General features: G+C 41.0%; 2 protein-coding genes and 2 pseudogenes across 5 annotated transcripts; 2 read left to right on the top strand and 2 right to left on the bottom strand.

Moving 5' to 3' along the window:
• Nucleotides 1-590: 590 nt before the first annotated feature.
• LOC117724870 (serine/arginine-rich splicing factor 3 pseudogene) lies at nt 591-1,191 on the bottom strand (annotated as a pseudogene).
• Nucleotides 1,192-1,955: 764 nt separating this feature from the next.
• On the top strand, nt 1,956-16,164 carry LOC117724936 (class I histocompatibility antigen, Gogo-OKO alpha chain-like). Of its 3 annotated transcripts, none has more exons than XM_076916890.1 (8): nt 1,956-2,062; nt 2,251-2,520; nt 2,726-3,001; nt 3,955-4,230; nt 4,335-4,439; nt 5,574-5,606; nt 5,721-5,768; nt 16,040-16,164. In XM_076916890.1, exons 1-7 carry the CDS (start codon nt 1,990-1,992, stop codon nt 5,735-5,737), a joined length of 1,050 nt encoding a protein of 349 aa, XP_076773005.1. In that variant the 5' UTR covers nt 1,956-1,989; the 3' UTR covers nt 5,738-5,768; nt 16,040-16,164. The 3 variants fall into 3 exon arrangements, with proteins under 3 accessions (XP_076773005.1, XP_034380828.1, XP_034380829.1); XM_034524937.2 differs by lacking the exon at nt 16,040-16,164 and adding an exon at nt 5,928-6,326; XM_034524938.2 differs by lacking the exon at nt 16,040-16,164 and adding an exon at nt 6,024-6,326.
• On the top strand, nt 8,041-14,868 carry LOC117724292 (olfactory receptor 11A1-like; annotated as a pseudogene).
• On the bottom strand, nt 15,213-22,459 carry LOC117724775 (olfactory receptor 1f45-like). 2 transcript variants are annotated; one of them, XM_076916891.1, is made up of 3 exons: nt 22,350-22,459; nt 21,166-21,244; nt 15,213-17,387 (listed from the first exon to the last, which is right to left on the bottom strand). In XM_076916891.1, the coding sequence occupies exon 3, from the start codon at nt 17,206-17,208 to the stop codon at nt 16,291-16,293; it is 918 nt and encodes a 305-aa protein (XP_076773006.1). In that variant the 5' UTR covers nt 17,209-17,387; nt 21,166-21,244; nt 22,350-22,459; the 3' UTR covers nt 15,213-16,290. The 2 variants fall into 2 exon arrangements, with proteins under 2 accessions (XP_076773006.1, XP_076773008.1); XM_076916893.1 differs by having other exon boundaries at nt 15,213-19,317.
• Between the last annotated feature and the right edge of the window lie 1,767 nt (nt 22,460-24,226).

Below are 24,226 nucleotides of genomic sequence, written 5' to 3' on the forward strand. Positions count from 1 at the left end.
CCTTCCTCTTCTCACTGTGGTACTGAACTCCCTAGCTGAAGACAACCTTGAACTCCTTTTTTTTTTAAAACTAAAACTTTAATCCCAAGGATTCTCACAAACATATTACAAATGACAGCAAGAAAAAGAAATCTTGCACAGTAACTGAAACGTTCAGCTCTACAATGTACCCTTAAACTGATAGGACACTGGTATCTTAGTTTTACATTTCCAAATAAAGACATTACAACAGCTTTGCATCCGAATATAGCAACCAGGAAGGAATCGCTTTGAAAACCTCCACAGTGTGGTTCCTACCTTTATCTGCTGGCTTATATTTACAGCAGCTTCTAAAGACTGCTTATCATTCCACAGTGCCACAGTCTCAGCTACAAGGACTACAGCTTTATTCAATCTCCACCAGTTACTTCTGTATCATTAGTACATCACACTTACAACTGGGCAGGATCTAGGTTTCAGTCTATAAAAAACTAAAATTCAAAGAAAATTCAATCTTGTTTAAGGGAACTTTGTAAAGTAACAATTCTTGATATCACATGCCTCATATGATCCATTTGGAACTATAGAGAATTACATCTTTCTATGTGTCACTGTTCCAAGAGACAAAACAAATTTGAACAGCTAAAACATCTTAAAAATTCACCAAGCTCATGAAGTCTCAAACAAAACTTTAATTTCCTGTACATGCTCCTGTCAGATGAAGTTATTTCCTGTACGCCACTTTTGCAAACTGGTCTTCTGTTTCCTTTCATTTGACCTAGATCGGGTACGAGACCTAGAGAAGGATCCAGATGGCTTGTGATTTCTCTCATCAGACAGAGACCTTTCGCTTCTCCTATCTCTAGAAAGCGACCTGCTCTGGCTTCAGGAAAAGCTTCTCTTTCTTGGGGGTCTGAGCCGAGGTGGAGGACCTCAAGAGGGAGGTGGGCCATGATTCCAACTTCTCTTTTCTCCATTTGACAGTTCCACTCTTACAAGGCAGCCACATAGTGTTCTTCCTTCTAGCTCTCGGACAGCATCAGCAGCATCTCGTGGATCCTCAAATTCAACAAAAGCAAAGCTAGGAGGGTTTTGAGCAACCCACACACTTCAGAGTGGTCCATAATAGCCAAAAGCCCTTTCCAATTCAGTCTTGTTTCCAAGATTACCTACACAAACCTTACAGTCCAAGGGACAGGAATTAGGATGCATTTCGAGATCCTGGGTTCAAAAGGCCCAAGCTCAAATCCTAAGGCTCCGGACAGGCCCACCCGCTTCCCTCTGGCTCTGCTGTCACCGACACTCTCGGTCCTCCGGTGTCCACGAAATGACCCCTCGAACTCCTTCTAAAAGCATCTATGGCCACCTGTCCTGGTGACTGGGCTTACAAGAGTGCTCCCCCATATAGGACCTTAACACTTCTAACTTCCAAATGTGCTCCCCCATATAGGACCTTAACACTTCTAACTTCCAAATGTGGTAATTATTGGCAGTCCTAATCCATAAAAGTTTTCCATGGAGTCTGTAGGGCAGGACCTGCGTTTTATTTCCAGCACTTATGTGGCAATTAATAGGACCAGTAACACCAGTCCCAGGGTGTCAGATGCCCACTTTTAGCTTCTGCTGTCACTAGGCACTCACGAGGTGCACAGACATAAATATAAGCAAAACATCAGTACACATAAAACAATTAAACAAAAAATGTTTTGTTTGTTTGTTTTAGAGAACATATTAATCTTGGAATATTAGAAGTGTTCTAGGAAACGTGACATTAAGTACTCAGTGTAGGAGAACAGAGGTCAAGAGCAAGCCCAGGTTCCAGGTTTGGTGAGAGTCAAAGGAGGGGAAAAACCAGCATTGGAGATTCCCCCATTTCCTCTGAGGTTTCACTTCTCTGGAACTCAAACTTTGTTGGGTACTTTTGCATGGACACTGATGACGCTTCCCCAGTTCTCATTATAATTGGGTGGCAGGAAACTAGAGACACGAATCAGGACTACCACGGGAAGGATGAGGTCCTCAAACAACCGTGCTCTCCTGGAGGTGGTGGTGGTCTTTCTGGCTGTTACTCAAACCGGTGCTGGTGAGTTCAGGGGTCCGAAAGGAAATAAGCTTTGAGGGGAGGAGCAAGGGCGTAGGGACTAGACCCTCCGAATCCCTTCTCTACCCCGTCCTGAGCTCCGCCCCCTGCCCCACCCCCACCCCACCGCTCTGCGCCCTGGCCGGGGGTTTTCAGAGAAGGGTTCTGATGTAACCCTGCGCTTCCCCCAGGCCCACATTCACTGCGCTATTTCCACACTGTGCTGTCACGGCCGGGCCGTGGGGAGCCCCAGTACATCTCTGTCGGCTACGTGGACGACATGCAGTTTCAACGCTGTGATAGCATTGAGGAGATTCCGAAGATGGAGCCACGTGCACCTTGGATGGAGAAGGAAGGACCAGAGTATTGGGAAGAGCTGAAACTCAAAGTCAAGAATATAGCACAAAGGGCCAGAGCAGACCTTCGGACCCTCGTCCGCTACTACAACCAGAGTCAAGGCGGTGAGTGACCCCTAGGCCTGGGTCGGATTCCTGTAAGTCCCTACTGCCAAGTCAGGGTAGTTCTGGGTCTCAGGTTAGATGTTTGGAGTTAGGCTTCAGAGACCTCAGAAACCCTTTACCAGTTTCACTTTCAGTTTAGGTCCAAATCCTGCAGCTGGGTGGAGCGGGATGGGGTGGCCCAGGCTGACATCCTGGTTGTGGCTAGGTTCTCACATCCTGCAGTGGATGGTTGCCTGTGAGGTAGGGCCAGACATGCGCCTTCTTGGAGCACAATATCAGGTTGCATATGATGGCTCGGATTACGTCACCCTGAATGAGGACCTGAGTTCCTGGACTGCAGTGGACATGGTGGCTCAGATCACGAAGAGCAAATTAGAGTCAGATCATGCAGCAGAGTACTTCAGAGCCTATGTGGAGGGAGAGTGCTTGGAGCTACTCCACAGATTCTTGCGGAATGGAAAAGAGATGCTACAGCGAACAGGTATGAGGCACAACTGGGAACCACTTTTAGAAAGCAAAGATATCTGCTCAACCATACAAGTGAGGTCCTTGTTATCTGGGGAGGGAGGAAATAATGAATCAGCTGGAATACTGCACAAGGAGGAGGAAGAGACTTTCCTGATCCAACATCAGGGAGTGACTGTTCCCAGGGCTGATCCTAAGTTCAGAACAGTTGGGTCTGTCCCAGGATGGAAGGAGAAAACTTCCTGAGATAACCAACAAAGCACTTCCACTCAGTCTGCAGTTCATTGTGAACCACGGCCTCTTTCAGGCCTGGTTCTCTGTCCACCCCCAGTGTCTTTGGAGGTCACACTCCACCAATGCTGAGTCTCTCAGCTCATCCTAATAGGGATCAGAGATGAGAAATCTGAAGACTCCTACATGATTCTATCATAGGGTTTCTATTGCTACAGAGAAACACTATGACCAAAAGCAAGTTGGGCAAGAAAGGGTTTATTTGGCTTACCCTTCCAGCACTGTTCAACTTTGAAGGAAGTCAGGACAGAAAGTGAAACCATTGATCCACAGGGTGTGGAAGAGTGTTGCTTCCTGGCTTGCAGCCTATGGCTTGTTCAGCCTGCATTCTTATAGAACCCAGGACCACCAGCTCAGTGATGACACCACCTACAATGAATTGAGCCCAACAGCATCAACCATCAATTAAGAAAATGACCTATAGGGTTGCCTGCAGCCTGATCTTTTGGAGTCATTTTGATAACAGAGGTTGCCTCCTCTCATGTAACTTTAGCTTGTGTCAAGTTGACATAAAACTATTCAGTACACCACCCCGATTTTAGAACATTCCAAAGAATGGATCATACTAGGCCCCTGAATCTAGCCTCCTGTATGGTGCTTGTATCCCTCCTTTACCCTAATTCTGTCCATCCAAAGAATGCTCACATGATCCCCAATTTCCAACTCTTCCCCACCCAGATCCCCCAAAGGCACATGTGGCCCATCACCCTAGACCTGAAGGTGATGTCACCCTGAGGTGCTGGGCTCTGGGCTTCTACCCTGCTGATATCACCCTGACCTGGCAGCGGGATGGAGAGGACCTGACTCAGGACATGGAGCTTGTGGAGACCAGGCCTTCAGGGGATGGAACCTTCCAGAAGTGGGCATCTGTGGTGGTGCCTTCTGGGGAGGAGCAGAGATACACATGCTATGTGTACCATGAGGGGCTAACTGAGCCCCTTGCCCTGAAGTGGGGTAAGGCTGGGTAAGGGTAACAGAGTCAAGGAAAGAAAGAGCCTAGATCAAGATCAGGGATGAGAACTGGGGATCAGGATCCTCACCCTCCACTCCTTTCCCAGGAAGATCTTCTCAATCTTCTGTTATCATCATGGTCATCATTGCTGTTCTGTTTCTCCTGGGAGGTGTGCTCACTACTGTTGTGGTGTACAAAAGGAGGGGTGCAGGTAAGCAAAAGGGTTGCCTGAGTCTTTTTCCTCACCTGTGGACTCCAGGTCTTAGGTGGAATTGTCCCTGACTGTTCTCTGAGAAGACCTTTGGCCCATCATCTCAAATGACACAATGGTTTATTTTATGTTATCATTGTAATTTAATGTCTATCTATGAGTATATAATATAGGTGTTTGTGTGTACAATGTAGCTATGTGTTCAGTCATGTATATATGTGTGTATATGTATGTATGTATGTATGCGTGTGTGTATGTGTGTACATGTGTATTTGTGTTTGTGTATATGTGTGTTTATGTATGTATACATGTATGGTTCTATGTGTGTACATGTGTATGTGTGTGTGTTTGCTTGCATATATGCATGTGTATGCGAGTGTATGTATGTGTTTATGTGTATGTATGTGTAAGCCAAAGGTCAGTACTGTATGTCTCTCTCCATCCTTTCTATCTTTTCTTGAGACAGGATCTTACTAATTTGCTTAGAACAGAAAGCCAGTAAACTCCAGGGATTCTCCTATTTCTGCTTCCCTAGTACTCAGATTATAGATGTGAACCAACGACATGCAGATAGACTCAATATATACAATTAAAACAATTTACATCAAAATCCCAAATAATTAAATCTTAAAAGAGCAAAATTTCAAATTACAATTCTGGGAAATATTTTTTGAGTCATGCAAAGACCTTTAGTTGTATTTTGAAGAGGTGTTTACTTAAGGTGCATAAAGTACCACAGAATCCACTTTATCCCATCCAATAGGTAATAGCATACATGTTTGTATGCACAAGCACTCAGGAATACTAATGAAAGTCACACTGATGTAGCATTGTAAGCAACATAAACTAGGAAGCAGAACCACAAACAGATGCTCACCTTGCCTGTCTCTGTGCTGACAATCTGTGTATGGGAACATGGGAAATAAAGGCCATCATTAAAGTGAAAGGTCCCTACTGAGAACAGACCCTCCAAAAAGCTTTATTGTACTTCCATCATATGTCACATGTTTTACATCTGTCTGAGTCTGCAGTCCTAGTTCTAGTAACATCCCTTGGGTTAGGATTAAGGCTTTTCAAAGACTTTCACGGCCCTGATGCCTTCCTGGCCTCTTACCCACTGTTTTTTTCCCACAGGGGAAAGATGCATCAGTTATACTCAGACTGCCAGTAAGTATGGTAGGATATGGTCCCTGATATGGGATAGAGTAGACAGGAGCCCATGGGGGAACACAGCCAGCTCATCTTGTGGAGTCTGATTAAGTCTCATTTGTTCTGCTACAGGTAGGAACAGTGATTAAGGCTCTGATGCTTTTCTCACCATCTAGAAAGGTAAGACCTTGCAGGGCCTAACCTGTAGCATGTGGTGAAACAGAGAGGATAGATTCCTGGGTTATGGGGACTGTAAGCATTGGGACATTCTGAGTTGAGTTCTTTACAGTATCACCACTCCCAGGGAATAGTCTGAATTTCTTCTATTTTCTTCCCCAGAATGAAAGTACTGCACTGTGTGGGACTGAGTCTTACAGGATGTATTCAGATCTTTCTTTACTATGAATCCAAGTCCCTCAATTTCTCTTTCTGCAGTTGGCATCTCATGCTGTCTGCTGTCAGCTCAGTGTGACAAAATGAGCAGCCCAGGTCAACCCAGAGGACTGAGTCTCTACCCAATACCTGTGCCTTTCTCACCTGTATCACAGGGCAATTTGAGACTTCTTCATCCCTTGTGGAACTTTAGGTTTCTGTGAGCAGCCCCTTACTTCCCTATTGAAAATGAGGATGCAGATATAGCTTTATTTTTTTACCTTCTGGATATAAGCTGTGGTTTATGTTGTTAAAAGTGGAAGATTTGTAAGTTTGAAAGTAAATAAAACATGAAAACTGACAAACCCCATGTGTTTAATGGACTCAGTCTTTTGTGGGTTGTTTAGGAGAATGCTAGAGAACAGATTGTGACTGGGATTTGACATCCCTGCATCTTCTATGGGGTTGGATGTAGTCATCTTTACATTTGATCTTCAGGGGAGGAGTGGATTTGGACCATGGTGCCATGTGAGTTATTTGTATGTAATGTCCTGAGCATTGATGAAACCACCTAGGGAATGACTAAGATGAGAAAGGGAACAAGGACTGAGCCCTGGGGACTAACAGTTTTATATTGACAGTTATCTGAAATACTGTGTTGGGTCATAGTCTCTTTTGTATGGATTTCTTTTTACTTTAGTAATTTTAATGCTTTAGGATTTCAAGTAAGTGATTTGCTTTTTAGTTTTGATTTTACTGGGGCTTACAAATAAGATTGCCTCAAGTCTCAGAAGAGACTTTGGATTTGGGTATTTTAAACTGCCATGATTGTGATAGACTATGGAAACTTTTGAAATTAGACTAAATGCATTCTGTATTATGATATGGCCATAAGGCTATGGGCTCCATGGAGTGAAATGTGGTAGTTTGAATAAGATTAGCCCACAAAGCTCAAATATGTTTAATATTTGTCACCAAATGGTAAAATGTGGTAGGGGTCTTCACATATATAATAAATTGAATTGAGCCAAATTAAAGTATAAAGACAGGTTCATTGGGACCATCTCTCATGTGGGTTCCCTGGGTTCACAGGAGGACATCAATGAAGTCTCATAGCTGGGCTAGGTTAGGGGCTTTTTGTAGAAGAGGGGAGAGAGGCGGTGACCTGATGGTGATGAACTGGGGTAATTGCCCCTAAAGGGTGGTCTTAGATCCAGTTGAGTACTTTGGAATCCAGAACTAGGAGCTGGCTTTGTCCAGTGTTTTATAAGGGCTTTTGGAAGCATGGGATCCTGGTCAGAAGAGATCGAGGGGATCATTAGCCCATATAATTTTGGCTTTGTTCCCAACCCCAGGAATATCAGATCTATTTGAGAAGGATTCAGATAGTAGGCCTTGTTCAGGTGGTGGCATTATATATCTTTAATCCAAGCACTCAGGAGGTAGAGGCAGGCATATCTCTCAGCTCAAGGCCAGCCTGGTCTAGAGAGCCAGTTCCAAGATAGCCAGGCTACACTGAGAAGTTCTATCTTGGAAAGAAGATGAGGAGGAAGAAGAAGAGGAAGAGGAGAAGGTGGAAGATTCCAGAGGCTATTGAAGCAAAAATGGCTATGAGACAGTGATTATGAGATCTCAGCACAATTTTCCATTCACTTGTAGTAGATAGCAATGATTTTGGAAGGTGACAGTTTGTGGTTGATGAATAAATCTAGTAGGCATTTGAAGAATGTTGCAAGTTACACATGAAAGAAAATATGATTGACTATACAGATTGTGGAATTGGAATTCTATGCTACAAATAATGCATGAGTTTGTATTTAAAGTTTTTGAAATATCAGAATTATGAACTTGATTAAACAAGAAGTTTATACAAAGAAAAAGTTTGAGGAAGGATGGGAGCTGAAGAATCAGTAATTTTATTGTTTTTTAAGGAAGTAGTGCTGGAGAGATAGCTCAACAGTTAAGTACACTGACTGTTCTAGAGGAGTTAGTTTTGATTGTCTCCACCCATGCAAGCAGCTCACAACCATCTGTAACTTCAGTTTCAGAGAGGGGAAGGAAGTTCTTTTTTAGTCTGTACATGTACAAGGCCTGCACACAAGATGCAGACATAGAGGTACATAGAAGAAAGAAGAAGAAGGAAGAGGAGTTGGAGGAGGAGGAGGAAGAAGAAGAAGAAGAAAGAGAAGAAGGAGAAGGAGAAGGAGCAGTAGTAGTAGTAGTAGAAGAAGAAGAAGAAGAAGAGAAGAAGAAAAGAACATGAAAAGAAGATGAAGAAGAAAAGAAGAAGAAGAAGAAGAAGAAGAAGAAGAAGAAGAAGAAGAAGAAGAAGAAGAAGAAGAAGAAGGAAGGAGGAGGAGAAGGAAGTAGAAGAAAAGAAAAAAAGAAAGGAAAAAATACAACCTGCCCTCATATATGTACAATAAAAAATAGTAAGGAAGGAATAAAGAAATGCAGGGATGCAAGATAATTTAAGCCAACCTTAGTTTGCACACTCTCTTTGCATCATCTTGTAGTAATATCAGCTATAGGATTGTAATGAAAAACAGAGAGATACAGTAAAATTTATTTAGGTACTATGAAGCAGAGAAGGGAATGACTCCATGTGTCGCTACCCACGTCCAACCTGCGGAATAAGGCAACGGCAACTGTGTTCTTCAAGCGGTTTATTCAGCTATCACTGTACAGGGAGCTTCTTCTCTCTCTCTCTTCTCTTCTCTTGTCTCCTTCCCCAGCTTCTGCAGCCCCTTATAAGCATTGCCTTGATCCTATCAGCAACTGCCACGAAGTCACTGGTGATTGGCCATTCTCAATGATGCGAGGTGGGGTGATCAGGTAACCACACCTCTCAGTGCACACAACTCCATATATGAAGTTGTCTTTTCTCTCAAGCAATGCCTATGCCAAGTGCCACCTTGTAATGGAGAGAGTGGAGCTGCTTCCCACATCCATGGAAATGTCTCCACAGGAAACCTAATTCACTGAGTCTGTGCCCCTTGGTTTCTCTGAAGTCCCTCCTATTCTATCTGTTCACCATGATCTATGCCTCCATTATCACAAGGAGCATGCTTTTTGTAGTGGTAGTAGACAGTTCTCAGAGGCTTCACACACCCATGTATTTCTTTCTGGTGAGCCTGGCCTTCCTGGCTCATGTCTACATAGTGACCAATATACTGGACGGCTTTCTGTAGGCAGACAACATTCCTGTGATTTGTAGTGAGAATTTTGGTAATTAAAAAAACAAACAAACAAACACAAAAATGTTATAGTATAATGTTTTTGTTTTAATCCCAGATATTGGGCATGGGGCTGTTTTAGATTGTCCACAACAGCTGACTATGATTTGCCTTGTGCTCTAGCAGGGGCATGATTTTGCCAGCTGCATTTAGTTTCTGCAATTGTATAGCATTTGGAGTTCTGGGGATTCTTTTATTTTTTTATTTTTTTATTTTATATTTTATTTACATTTAAGATGCCATCCCCTTTCCACATTTCCCCTCCCTAGAACACCCCTGTCCCATGCCCCCCTTTCCTTTTTGCTTTTATATGATTTTTTTAAAATGTTAATCAAAGGATTTATAAGTTTGGTAATGCTCAATCAGAAGCGTAACCCAATACCCAACCTAGATATAAAAACTATCTTTGACTGGTGGAGACATGTGAACATCTGCCTCCATGCCCCCCCTCCCCCATCACCTAGCTTCTCCTCTTCTTCATCTTCTCTCCTTGTTCCATCTCTTCCTCTCAGTACTCCTTCCCACTTAGCTCCTCCTACATATCACTCTTTCTGTTAAAGTAGAACTTTTCTCTCAAAATACAATTAGAGCATACTTATTCCTAATTGTACCAGTGAGGTACAAAATAGTCCTAATACCCAGTCCATCATTCTGTTGACTAACCAGAACCTCTGTCATCTCTTCTAACTAAAACACTTACTTTTGATCCTGGCTTTTTGGCTTTAGAATGAATGTCAGCTGAAAACCATCTACTCAGATCTTTTCTCTCAAAGTAAATAGCCAGGATTGGTTATGAGACTATAGGTCTTCAACCCCATCAGAAATCCAGAATGACTGAGTTAACTGAAGTTATGGGAAGCACTAAGCATAGCTTCTAAAACTTAGCCAATTTATAGAGACCACTGAACACCTGAAAAGCCCCTATACTACCGAACGTTGGAGCATCAGATCTTCAGCCTTCTGGCCCAGAATCATCTGACAGACCTTAGTGATGCAGGATTATTAAGGGCTGATTACTCTGTCTAGGCAGATATAATCAGTCGACTATTCTGCATGTGTGTCCTTTTCTGGACAGTAATTTGTTTGTAGATGGAGAGAGGCAATTCTTGCCTAGTGGCTGTCACGGCACAACTGGAGTATCTCCAAGGATGCTCAATTTCTTCTTAGAATCCACGACAGGAAGCTGTCAGGAGCAGACAGGTCTCTAATCAAAATGAACATTAATATATAAATATTTGTAGCATCAGTTCTATGGACTTCTGATGTTTTGAAAACCAACTATCCATGTAAGGTAACCTGGACTGTTGTCTGTTCACTCCTCTCAGCTATTTCTAAATAAAATATGGAAAACACCCTAACAATAAACTCAAAACCATGAATTTGCTATAGTCCCTTAACTCATAGGTTAACCGTCCAAAATCAGTTAAAAAAGTTAAAAGAGGGCTGGGTCTAGGCCTTGTATTCCTAAATGTGTTATACAGGCACAATGCCCATGAGAGTATCAATATTCATCTCATTTTTATATTAATAAGAGGCTCATACCAATGAAAACCTTAAATTTGAAATCAAAGTAAATTTTGTACCATTTAAGAAATTATAACTTCATCTTGATAATAATTATACAGATTTCTACCAATAGGTTATGGCTATGCAATAAGTCCTAGCTAATCCCCCCTGTTCCAACAAAACCACTACTTTTCCCTAGAAAGACAGACCATTATTAACTACATTAGTCCCCAAGCTCAGGGAATAGGGGTGCTGACTCTTCTTTAACTTCTTCAAGCTGATTAAGGGCGTTGAGATTTTAGAAGAGGGGTGGGGGGAAGAGTAAGTTGATAAGCCTCTGATGCTGTGTCTTCACTGAATCCAGATGGAATTCCAGGACATGGGAGGTTTGGGCAGGTCTGCTCAGTATGCTTGATGAGTAGATACACCAAGGCTGTGTATTCTGCAATATTCAATTCTCAGAACAAGTTTTAGTATCAAGAAAAAAAAAAAAATTCTCCCCCCAGGGGGCTGACATTTTTTTTTTAAAGATGTTGGTTCTGACGACTTTTTTTTTTTCCGCTTGTTAAAATTGGTTGTAGTATTTACGTTTCAGATTTTATCCCCTTAGCCTACTTCCTCCCACCACCCAGAAACCTCCTATCCCATCCCCCTCCTCATGCTTCTATGAGGCAGTGACCGCACCTACCCCCTCACTATCCCCTCCCCGCCCTCATATCCCCCCCCACTGTGTGTTCATTTTTTTTATGGGACCAAGAAACTCCTCTCCCACCTATGTCTGACAAGGCCATCCTCCCCTACATATACCTCTGGAGTCTTGGGTCCCTCCCTATGTGTTCCCATGCTGGTGGTTTAGGCCCTGGGGGGCTCTGGTTGTTTGGTATTGTTGCTTTCCACCTGGGGTCACTAACCCTTTCTGCTCCTTCAGTCCTCTCACTAAGTTCTCCATTGGGAAACCCCTGATCATATCAGTGGTTAACTGTGAGCATTGTCCTCTGAGTGTGTTAGTCTTTGGCAGACCTCTAAGGAAACAGCTATATCATGTTCCTCACATTATGCACTTCCAGCCATCCACAACAGTGTTTAGCTTAGGTGGCTGTACATGGGATGAATACCCAGGTGGAATGGTCTCCTGATGGTCCCTCCTTCAGTTTCTGTTCCATGTTTTGTTTCCCTATTTGCTCCCTTGAGCATTTTTGTTTCTCGTTCTAAGTAGAACTGAGGCATCCCCTCTTGGTCTTCCTTTTTCATGAGCTTCATGTGGTCTGTGGGTTGAGTCTTCTAATCCAAGCTTTTGGGCTAACATCTGTGGAGATATGTTTGTGTAACTATCTTCTTTTGGGGTTTTTGGAAGATTACTTTCTTGCTTTTTCTAGGTTGTAGTTTCCCTCCTTGTTTTGGAGTTTTCCACCAATTATTCTTTGAAGTGCTGGATTTGTGTTGAGATACTGTGTAAATTTGGATTTGTCATGGAATATTTTGGTTTCTCCATCAATAATGATTGAGAGTTTTGCTGGATATAGTAGTCTGGGCTGGCATTTGTGTTCTCTTAGGGTCTGTATGATATCGGTCCAGGATCTTCTGGCTTTTATGGTCTCTGGTGAGAAGTCTGGTGTAATTCTTATAGGTCTGCCTTTATATGTTACTTTGCCTTTTTCCCTTACTGCTTTTAGTATTTTTTCTTTGTTTTGTACATTTGATGTTTTGACTATTATATGGCGGGAAGTATTTCTTTTCTGGTCTAAACTATTTGGAGTTCTGTAGGCTTCTTGTATATTTATGGACATCTCTTTCTTTAGGTTAGGGAAGTTTTCCTCTATAATTTTGTTGAGGATATTTACTGGTCCTTTAAGTTGGGTGTCTTCCCCCTCGTCTATACCTATTATCCTTAGGTTTGGCCTTCTCATTGTGTCTTGGATTTCTTGTATATTTTGGGTCAGTAGCTTTTTGCATTTTGCATTTTCTTTGACAGTTGTGTCAATGTTTCCCATGGTATCTTCTGCACATGAGATTCTCTCTTCCATCTCTTGTATTCTGTTGGTGATACTTGTGTCTATGACTCCTGATCTTTTTTTTTTTTAGGTTTTCTATCTCCAGGGTACTGTCCCTTTGTGATTTCTTTATTGTTTCTACTTCCATTTTTAGATCCTGCATGGTTCTGTTTAATTCCTTCTCCCGTTTGAATGCATTTTCTTGCAATTCCTTAAGGGATTTTTGTGTTTCCTCTTTAAGGGTTTCTATCTGTCTACCAGTGTTCTCCTTAAGTTCTTTGAGAGTGTTATTTATGTCTTTCTTAAAGCCCTCTATCATCATGAGAAGTGATTTTAATTCTGATTCCTGCTTTTCTGGTGTGATGGGGTGTTCAGGGCTTGCTCTGATGTTGGAGCTGGGTCCTGATGATGCCATGTAACTTTGGTTTCTGTTGCTTACGTTCTTGCTCTTGCCTTTTGCCATCTGGTTAACTCTAGTGCTGCCTGTACTTGCTGTCTCTGACTGAAGCCTGTCTTTCCAGTTATTTAGCTTGTGTCTGATCTCCTAGAGGTCCAGATGTCTCTGTGACCTTTTCCAGCTGCACTGATTACGGTGGTACCTCTAGGATGCCTCAGGATATGGTGCCTCCAAGGTAGCAGTCCAGCTAGGTGTCTGCTGTTCTGGGTGCAGTGTCTCCTCTAGAATATCTCAGGATATGTTGTCTGACGCTCTGGGTTCAGTTGTTCCTCTGTGGCTCTGGGTTGAGTGGACCTTCCAGTTTGTCTCAGGTGGAATCCGGGGTCCACACAACAGCAGACCTGGCAGAGGTCTGATCCAGGCCTCAGATCTGAGAACTAGTTTCTAAGACACTGTCCAAGCTAGAGCGCCAGGGATCCCTGCTTCCTCTGGGTTCTTGGAGGTTGGGGACAGAGCTGCCACCCAAGATCTGCTCAGTGCTCTGGCCCAGACAGGAAGGAACCAGTGTTCCGGGACAGGAGTGACTTCCCAGGTCCTTGTGGTTCCCAGTTACTCCCTGTTTAGGGCGGGCCCTGTTGTCTGCTTACCTAAGATACTGCCTGAGTTAGACTGCCTGGGATCCCTGCTTCCTCTGGGTTCTTGGAGGTTGGGGGCAGAGCTGCCACCCAAGATCTGCTCAGTGCTCTGGCCCAGACCGGAAGGGACCAGTGTTCTGGCAGTTCTGGGGATTCTTGAGGGGGTATATAAATGTGAGCATCCTGTGGGCCACTGCATCTACACCTCCTGCTACTGCTGCTAATTGGTTGCTGGTTGATATCATAGATTGTTGCTATTTGTCAAGTGGTCCTGCACAAAGAAGAAATTAGATATCCTCACAGTAAAGATCAAATTTGCTCCAAGACACTCAATACCCCTAATCAGCAAGCAATAGTCTAACAGTATGGATACATTCCTTTTCCCCTTTTCATTCTCTCCTATCTAGTGTTGCAGGGTTGAAAGGCACAAGGGTGTAGAAAGGCAGTAGGAAAGGAACCCACAGAGTAGCTTAAAGTCCAGCTACAGTGGCTGGCTGCTTGAACCAGCTCTTCACCTTTAGCTCTCTAGATACAAATGAGTATATCCTACTGGGTGTGCTGGTATATGATCACTGGCTAGCAATATGTCACTCCCTATGTCACTTCTCATGGGGCCTCAATGGTGCTCATTGTCTGGCTGTCTGGCTTTATTGTAGATGGATTAGTTGTTGCTTTATGGTAGATATATTAGTTGTTGCATCTGTGGTTCTGTGGTCCCAACCTAGTTGATCACGTTTACTGTGATTTCTTACCTTTGATGGTCCTGGCTTACTTAGATACCTGAGTGGCCCAGATGACTACATTTGTCCTCTCTGTTATCTTCCTGACTGTCCCCATTAGTCTGGTTCTGATGTCCTATGCTCAGATTGTGGTGACTGTGCTGAGAATTCCTTCTGGGACCAGAAGGACCAAGGCATTCTCCACATGCTTCTCTCACCTGTCTGTGGTGTCCACGTTCTATCGAACACCCATCTTCTTGTACACTGTGCCCTCTGTTGTCCATTTCCAGCGCCTCTTCAAAGTCATTGCCCTGCTCTACACAGTGGTCACCCCATCTTCAACCCTATCATCCATACCTTGAGGAACCAGGAGGTACAGCAGGCACTAAGAAGGCTTGTCTATTGCAAACCAACTGAAATGTGAGCTAAGAAGGAGAACAATGAAGATTTTCTATTGGACTGTCAGTGTCTTAATTGAAAAGTCACCCACAATGGGCTCTAGATGAGTAACTATGCTCTTCTTCAAATTCCCCTTTAGGTCTGAAGTATGCCCAGGGGCAAGATAATAGTAAAAAGAAATTCGAGATGTTAGTTTAAAAGATTATGTAAATTACTATGAGTTGTTTACTACATACAACAAAAATAGTACTCTGAGATGATCGTCACACTGTAAAGACATGTACTGAGTTGCCACTCTGTAGTTTGTTTCTGTATATAGCTCTGCTGCTAATGACTAATAGAAACAAGACACCAATACAATCACAAATCTAGAATAATATTCATTTATATTATTTTATTGTGACATTAGAAGTGTTCTTTCCTATTGTGTGTATTTGCTTTGAGCATGCAAACTTGCTGGTTGAATTTGTAGTTTGGTTTCCTACAAAATGATGTGTCATAAGTAACTCTACACACACACACACACACACACACACTCAACAACAGTACATTATTTTAAAAGGAAATCTATTATATACTCTCTATTAAAAGATAGAATAAAATTACATTGTTTCTCATTCTGCTTCTATTGACCTGGGTTATTGTTGGACTCATCAGCTTCCTGACCTCTTACTTGCAATTTAACATTTGTGAACTCTAAAGCTCCCTTTAAAATGATTTGTCTGTGGCATCCAGGTTCACCTGAAGGAAGGATATTAGAGAAAGACTGAAATGCTTAAATCCACTAGATCTCCAGTACAGGAGATGTAGGAACCTTTAAGGATATCAGGGGCTGTTGTTACTAAACCACTGGTAGGAATTCTAATAATTATCACATGATTGTAGTGATTGCAATGGATATTCTTGCATCAGCAATGTGAGTATAAGAGACAGATTAAAGAATAACAAACCCAACATTGTATTTTTTCCTATAGATTATTTGATTTGTTACTTGTTGCTATGGCAAAACACCTGCCAATCAATTTAAGAATGAAATATTCATTTAATTCATGATTTGAAGAATACAATACATCAGGATGAGAAAAGCACAGATGGGAGATGGGGTCCTAGGTTACAGTGCATCTGTGAGGAACAAGCAAAAACAGATGAATAATGATAGTAACCCTGGTTTTTCATTTTTCCCTTTATCATTCCAGGATGATTCTATGAAATGAATGGTGCCACATACATTCAAAGTTAATCTTTCATCCTTAATGAAATCTCTCCAGAGACATCTTTGCAGAAATGCCCAAATGTGTGTTCAAGGTGATTTCAAATCCAGTTCAGTTAACAGTGAAGATTAGCCATAGCCATCATGTAATTCTCCCATTAGCCATGGTGTTATCTGACTTATTTTGCATGATGTTGGGGTGTGGTCCTTCCTGATAGATGATCCTCATTTCTGAGACTACTCTATGTTCAGGATCCTTCTCAATGAACTCTGAACATCCTTGTTCCTCAGACTATAAATGAAGGGGTTCAGAGTGGGAGTTACCAAGGTATACATGACAGCAGCTACCACCTCCCCAGAGGAATGAGAACTAGATGGGGGCTTCAGATAGGCGGCAAAGACTGTGCTGTAGAAAAGAAGAACTACAGAGAGATGGGAACTGCATGTGGACAACGCTTTCCTTTTTCCCTGTGCTGATGGAACCCTAGCCACAGCATAAAAAATACAACCATAAGAACTTACAATGCAGAGAACTGCACTGATTCCTAAAACTCCAACCAAAACTATCATCAGGATTTCATTGAGGTGAGTGTCTGAACAGGAAAGCCATAAGAGAGGCCCAAATTCACAGAAAAAATGAGGAATCTCTTGATTGGGATGAAAATATAACTGAGAGAGCAACAAAGTATGGGTCAGAGACACACAATTAGTTACTCCCCATGACCCACTGACCAGAACCTCACATCTACAAGAAGTCATGAGAAGTGGGTAGCGCAGAGGGTGGCAGATAGCAGCATAGCGGTCAATAGCCATGACTGCCAGAAGCAGGTTATCCATGTCTGCAAAAACAGCAAAAAAGTACAACTGAGTCAGGCATCCATAGAATGAGATTGATCCATCTCCAGTCCACAGAGCCTTTAGCATTTTAGGGGCTATGGTGGTGATGATGCAAAGATCCACAAGTGAGAGTTGACTGAGGAAGAAATACATGGGAGTGTGGAGATGGACATCAGCACCAATAGATAAGAGAAGTAGCAGGTTCCCTAAAAGTCCTAGAAAGTAGAGCGCAAGGAAGATGCTAAAGAGGAGCTGCCGTTTCTCTGGGTCACTGGACAGTCCCAAGAGGATAAATCCAGGAGCCTGAGTGCAGTTCATCCTGGGTATTTTGTTTAAAAAAGAAATTGGTGCAAAGAGAATTCATTCACTCCAGCAAGAATTGGCATCAACCCAGACCTGGTCCCTTGATAATGGGTCTCCTCACAGCATCTCTTGAACAATGGAAACTAGAACAGCAAAGGGAGGAACAAGACTCGGAGTTCATTGAAAATGGCTCCCTAGGGAAACAAAAGACAGTTGTATGTCTTCCAATAATTCTCTGGGTGAAAGGTATGCTATTTAACCATTGTGTTGCATGATAGAATCATAAGTTTCCTGTGAGTATTTTTGACTCTGATTTCTTTGAAGACAGAGGCTGCATATTCAGTACTTAACTTAGTGCTGTGCTGAGACTGGGATTTCAATAAATTCTACTGTCATTCCTGTCCACCACCCTTGTTGTGCCTCCAGCAGTCTAAGCAGACTACTGCTGTTTTCCTGAGTGATTTTCTGTGATCACTATTGCCTCAGTTAATGTGTTATTCACAGTGTAGCCCAGAGAGTTCTTTAAAGAAAAGTATGCTATTACTTATGTCCTCAAAAGAAGTCACTTGGAAACCATATTGTTAATGAAGGGTATATGTCCTTGTGTGGCTTCTATGGCTCTAAATATTTTGATCTGGAAATTCTTCATCTACTCCATCATGCCTCACTGCCCACATTCTATGAGTTATTAGCAAAATTCACATTAATCAGTATCAATTTTCCATTTTGGTCAGTTTCTGTTGACCGCGTAATATTACAAACTGAGTAATAAAAATATATTTGGAATCAAAGTTCAAGTAAAAGATAAAACAACCCCTTGTGATGGAGTCTGAGCAGAGAGCAGCACCTCTTGCTAGATGTGAGAGGTTTGATTCTGTTACTTCTGATAACACTTCTTAAGTCACTAGTATCTAATCTTTCTGTATTTACTTAATGTGAAAAGAAGCAAACGTTCCACCACAGTCAGAATCAGTTTCCCTAATCTCAGTATCTCATAGAGCTGTAATATGACTATGAAAAATAATACATAGTTTCAAACCATAGGATTTATCCTTGCCAACTCAGTTTTTCTCTTAGGAAGTCTTATGCTTCTTTGATTTGCAGATGTACCTCACACTTTCCTAGATTAACACACTTGTGAAATGGAAGCCGTTACTCTCTCTCTGTCTCTCTCTGTCTCTCTCTGTCTCTGTCTCTCTTTCTCTCTCATATTTAGTAAATTTTTAGGTTAGTATTTTCCTTCACAAGGAAGTATTATAGAGCAAAGGAGAATCTAATTTTCCTCTTCAAAGTATGCCTAGTGCTTGTCATTAAAAAGAAAAACAACAGAAATACTTGTCTGAAAAGGATAATTGCCTAGTAGTGACTGGAGGCAGAAGTGAGCACTGCCTTCTCCCTTTCTGTGGTTCATTTTAGTATTTCAGGAAAGAAACACCTTTCCTGTAGGCATTGTCCTGATGGTGTGACTTAAACACATGGTGCATCCATGTCTTTCATTCTCACACATGTTAACAATGTTATAATATTGTTCTCTACAAACTCTTCTACATCTCAGCCCCTTGATCACCTTTTCTTACCTTGACTAGACATTTTCTCATCAATTCCATCAAAGCTCATTGCATCAAGAGAAAAACTGGCTACACTCATTGTACTCTAATTCAAGCTGCAAACATTTCAGTTTTGCCTTGACTCCATTGCTCAAATACCTCTAGTGTCTCTTCCTTCCTATTACTTACATATAGTGTACTGTGCCCGGTTACTGGGAACTCATAGGTGTGCCTCTGCTCACCTGTCTCACCCCTGATAGGCAATCTTTTCTTTCTGACTGGTCACCCATAGTTTTTCTAATTCTCACTCCTGATATCATGTGCTTTTGTTATCCTCCGTTAGTTATCTCTTATCTGATAATTCTTCATCTTTAGTCAAATTTTCCTAGAACTACAAGACTGTTTTGGAATTTTAACTTCTCCATTATTAATTATTGAATACTTTACCTTAGTATCTTTTCTTTTAAAATATATGGATATGATGATCTATCTAATGCTCATGTTAGTATTGTCTGAGGGAGTTTTTTTCTTTTCTGTGGTATATAAATTTTCTCTTCTTGGTTCCATTGTGAATTTCCTGAGAGTAGAGGTCATAATTTATGTTAAAAATGTCAAAGAGTACATGTCTCTTGTAAGAATTATTACTGGTCTTTAGGATAAGATGGTACTTTGGAAGTTGCTTCCCTATGATCTGATCGAAAGCAGTCAGAATAAGAAAAATGCGACTCACCAAAGAAATGAAAGAATATCTTAAATGTGTGGAGAAAAATGGAGTATGCCCTAGTAAAACGTAAACTGTTAGAGAGAATGTTCGAACACTTTGTCCCAGTTTTCTTCTATCTAAATTTTGTTCTTTTCTTCCTCCCTTTCTTCCTTCCTTCCTCCCTCCCTCCATCTTTCTCCTTTTCTCTCTTTCTCTTTCTCTTTCTCTCCCTCTTTCTTTCTTTCTTTCTTTCTTTCTTTCTTTCTTTCTTTCTTTCTTTCTTTCTTTCTTTCTTTCTTTCTTTCATGATTCCCCCTCTATTGAGACCTCAGTAGTATTTTTGCTTCATTGTACTTTCTGTTTAGTTATGTTTTTACTCTTTCTTTTATGAGGAGAATGGGTTAACCATGGAGATGTAGGAAGAAGCCCTGTTTATGACAGTAACATGATGAACTTATACATGTACATAATAAGATTTTAATCACTGATAAAGAATAATTAAATAAAATTTTTAGGTAAGTGAATGGTTCTGAAAAAATTGTAGTAAATGAAGTGACACAAATGCAGCAAAGTAGAAACCTCAAATTCTCTTTCAAATGCAGATTCTAACTTGTGAAGTATATATGTATGTGTTTCCATTGGTATAAATGTAGATAAAGCCTTAAACACTATAAGGGGATGAAAGGAAAATGAGAAAGGGAGAGAGAGAGAGAGAGAGAGAGAGAGAGAGAGAGAGAGAGAGAGAGAACACATTCTTCCCACAAACTATGTGGGGAGTTAGTTAAATTCCCACATATGCGGAGATGTTATAATTTTAGTTGTTTCTGGTTGTCTTTTTATACTATAAAGATCATCTAAGAGGCTCAGAATTAAACTTTTCAAAAAAGAGCTGTGTCATGTTACATTAACTGTAAATAATGAACTATATGTCAAAGATAGAAGACATATGTAGGTATGACACAATATTCTTTTTCCTCTTTCTTTTTTTCATTCATATGTTCATTAACTTTGGATGATCACAATATGAAGTTGTCCTAATGGATACATGTTTTAGAATAAGGAGACATGAGTTTTACAAGAATATGCTTTTAAATGAGAATGAGAACTTTAAAGTTTCACAAGGCTGATACTCACCTGGAGATGCTGTTAAGCTACAGGTGTCACTGCACAGTCATCTGGAGATCTGTTAAGTCACATGTGTCCCACTGCACACTCACCTGGAGATCTGTTAAGTCATAGGTGTCACACTGTACATTCACCTGGAGATGCTGTTAAGTCACAGGTGTCACTGCACATTCACCTGGAGATCTGTGAAGACACAGGTGTCACCCTGCACACTCACCTGGAGATCTGTGAAGTCACAGGTGTCACACTGCACACTCACCTGGAGATCTGTTAAGTCACAGGTGTCACCTTGCACACTCACCTGGAGATGCTGTTAAGTCACAGGTGTCACCCTGCACACTACTTGGAGATCTGTTAAGTCACAGGTGTCACACTGCACACTCACCTGGAGATCTGTTAAGTCAAAGGTGTCACACTGCACACTCAACTGGAGATCTGTTAAGTCAAAGGTGTCACACTGCACACTCACCTGGAGATCTGTTAAGTCAAAGGTGTCACACTGCACACTCACCTGGAGATGCTGTTAAGACACAGGTGTCACCCTGCACACTTACCTGGAGATCTGTTAAGTCACAGGTGTTACACCTGCACACTCACCTGCAGATGCTGATAAGTCAAATGTGTCCCACTCTACCCTTGAGACTTTTACTTAGGAGACTGCTGCAAGTTGGCTGCACTGGAAAAAAAAAAAAAAAACCACGAAGCAGAGTGTTCTGCCAATCATACCTGTAATATCACTTTTCCACCTATCTCATTTTCCCTTTTCTCATTTCTCTACTGGGAACTAGGAGGCTGTTTTCATAGACGGTTACATCTATTCTCACACTCTCTTTTAAGAGACAACCCTTCCCTATTAAGAGACAATGACATGCCTCTCATGCTGTCAATCCTCATGTAAACATTCTCACTGTGAGTGTATTAATCTCTAACCTATTTATCTATAAAATGCATTGAATGTATTGCATCTCTGAGCAACTGAGGCTCAGTACTGTGGTTATCTGAAAAGTACTTCTGTATCTGTGGTTGTATCTAAAAACTTAGCTTCAGATGGGCTACATAGTAATATGTGATAATCTCTTGGCTTGTAGAGCCATTGCTTTATTTTTTTATTTCTTATGACATATTTATCCAAAAGCTCTTGTCTCAATTCCTAGTTACTTTCTAATCCAATAGTTTTAATTCCATGCTTTCTTGAACCCTCTTAAAGCAAGCACTTATGCTTGCATTTCTGAAAATAACTCTCATTAATGTCAGGTTTAAATTTCTGTCCTTAAGTTATTATTTGATTTTTCAAAAAGATAGCTCAATTGAATATTCTTTGTTTTTACTTCACACCCTTTGTTTGTCTGACTGTCAAGATACCTACAATACTCTCCTGGTTTCTAGTGATCTCTCTGACCCATTCTCACTCTCCTAATTTGGTTTCTTTTGCTGTTTTAAATTTCTTTTAAATTCATTACAAAATGAATTTTTTCTCTTCTATTTCCAGTTTCATGCTTCAACTATCTGTAAACAAGTCACTCTATTCAAGTTTTCAATTATGCCTTTTTTCCTCAAACATCTCTCTCACTCTCTCTCTTTCTGTGCATATGTCTATCATACATGCATGTATGCATATATAGGATAATAATTAATAATTAATTAATAAGAAAAATTTTATTGTGAAAAATGTTTTATTTTAGGTTGGGTTATTTATATACAAATGTAATAATGTCCTACCTTCTATGTTCCAGTCTGAAATATGAGCTCATATTCCACAAAATACTATATTTTACACTTACCTTGGACTCCTCTAAAGTCCATTCATGAGTGATAAACTTAGAAATATCCACTCTACCCAATGTTCTTAGACCTAAAAGCATCCTATCCTTTGCATTTATTGCTGAGACTGTATCTGAGAATAGAGATGATGGAGTCTGGAAGTCTAGTCTGTATTACCTCTCTTGGGATCAGAAAAGGTTGCCAATAGAAATAAAATCTTTTCTGATCTTTGAGAGTCACTTCCCAAAGTTACTCATTAGTACAATCTCTAATGACTTTCTCCTGAGACTATAACCGAAGATGTATTTTAAACAGAAAATTGCTAATTAGCTGTAAAATATTAACCATAATTCAGATGTGAAAACAGAAAGATGTTTACAGCTAATGGTGTATTTGTAGCCATTAATATACCTTCTTAACTAAGGAAAACCTGAATCATTTACATGTGATGATATTTTCTGGCCTCCAAAATGATCCACTCTAACTGATGAATTAGTTTTAAAACACACTTCTCTAAATAAATATAGATTCAAAAGTGTGTCATTAATCACCTACCCTTAGATTCTGACAGCACTGCAAACTTAATGCATGTGTGTATGTGTGTACATGTGTATGTATTTGCTTGCATATATGCATGTGTATGCGAGTATTTATGTGTATGTATGTGTAAGCAAAAGGTCAGTACTAGATGTCTTTCTCCATCCTTTCTATCTTTTCTTGAGATAAGATCTTACTAATTTGATTAGAATAGCTAGCCAGTAAACTCCAGGGGTTCTCCTCTTTCTGTTTCCCTAGTACTAAGATTATAGATATGAATCAACCACATGCAGACAGACTCAATATACACAAATAAAATAATTTACATTGAAATCTCAAATAATTGAATTTAAAAGATCAAAATTCCAAATTATAATTCTGGGTAATATTTTTTGAGTCATGTAAAGACCTTTAGTTGTATTTTGAAGAGGTGTTTACCTAAGGTACATAAAGTATCACAGAATCCACTTTATCCCATCCAATAGGTAATAGTATACATGTTTGCATGCACAAGCACTCAAGTACTCTAATGAAAATCATGCTAATGTAGTATTGTAAACAACATAAACTGGGAAGCAGAATCACAAACAGATGCTCACTTTGCCTGAGTCTCTGTGCTGACAATGTACTGTGCATGGAAACACGGGAAATAAAGTCCATAATCAGAGTGGAAGGTCCCTACTGAGAACAGACATTCCAAAATGCTTTATTACACTTCCATCATATATCACATGTTTTATGTCTGTCTGAGTCTGCAACCTAATTCTAGTAATTTCCCTTAGGTTAGGATTAAGGCTTTCCCTAGACTTTCATGGCCCTGCTGCCTTCCTAATCTCTTAACTACTGTATTCATTCCACAGGGGAAAGATTCATATACTCAGACTGCCAGTAAGTATGGTGGGATATGGTCCCTGATTTGGGATAGAGTAGCCAGGAACCCACAGCCAGCTTATCTTGTGGAGTCTGACTAAGTCTCATTTGTTCTGCTACACGCAAGAATCTGCCTTCCCCCCTAGCTTTGAGCAGTCCTGAACTAGTCATTTACCACAGAAGACCAAAACAATAGTGCCCAGGAGGCATTGCAGGTGTTGGCTGCCTTCAGTCTGCTACAGGAGCTGAGAAGAATGGACTGCCTGCTGAGCTTGCTTTGACACCTCTGGCTGCTCTCCAGCTGAAGAGATTGGAGTTCTTGGGGTGTGACTTCCCCTTTATATGTGAAAGCAAAATATTAAACTTCGGGCCTTGATCAGAATACTTTGTCTTGGTCCCATGTTTTCTCTCTCCTTCCACTCCCCTTTTATTCCCAGACTTCTTTTCAGGTGATCCTGGTTACCTGTAGCTGCAGGTAGCTTCAGATTGG

This window comes from Arvicanthis niloticus, chromosome 20 (genome assembly GCF_011762505.2).
Source record: "Arvicanthis niloticus isolate mArvNil1 chromosome 20, mArvNil1.pat.X, whole genome shotgun sequence".
NCBI lineage: Eukaryota > Metazoa > Chordata > Mammalia > Rodentia > Muridae > Arvicanthis > Arvicanthis niloticus.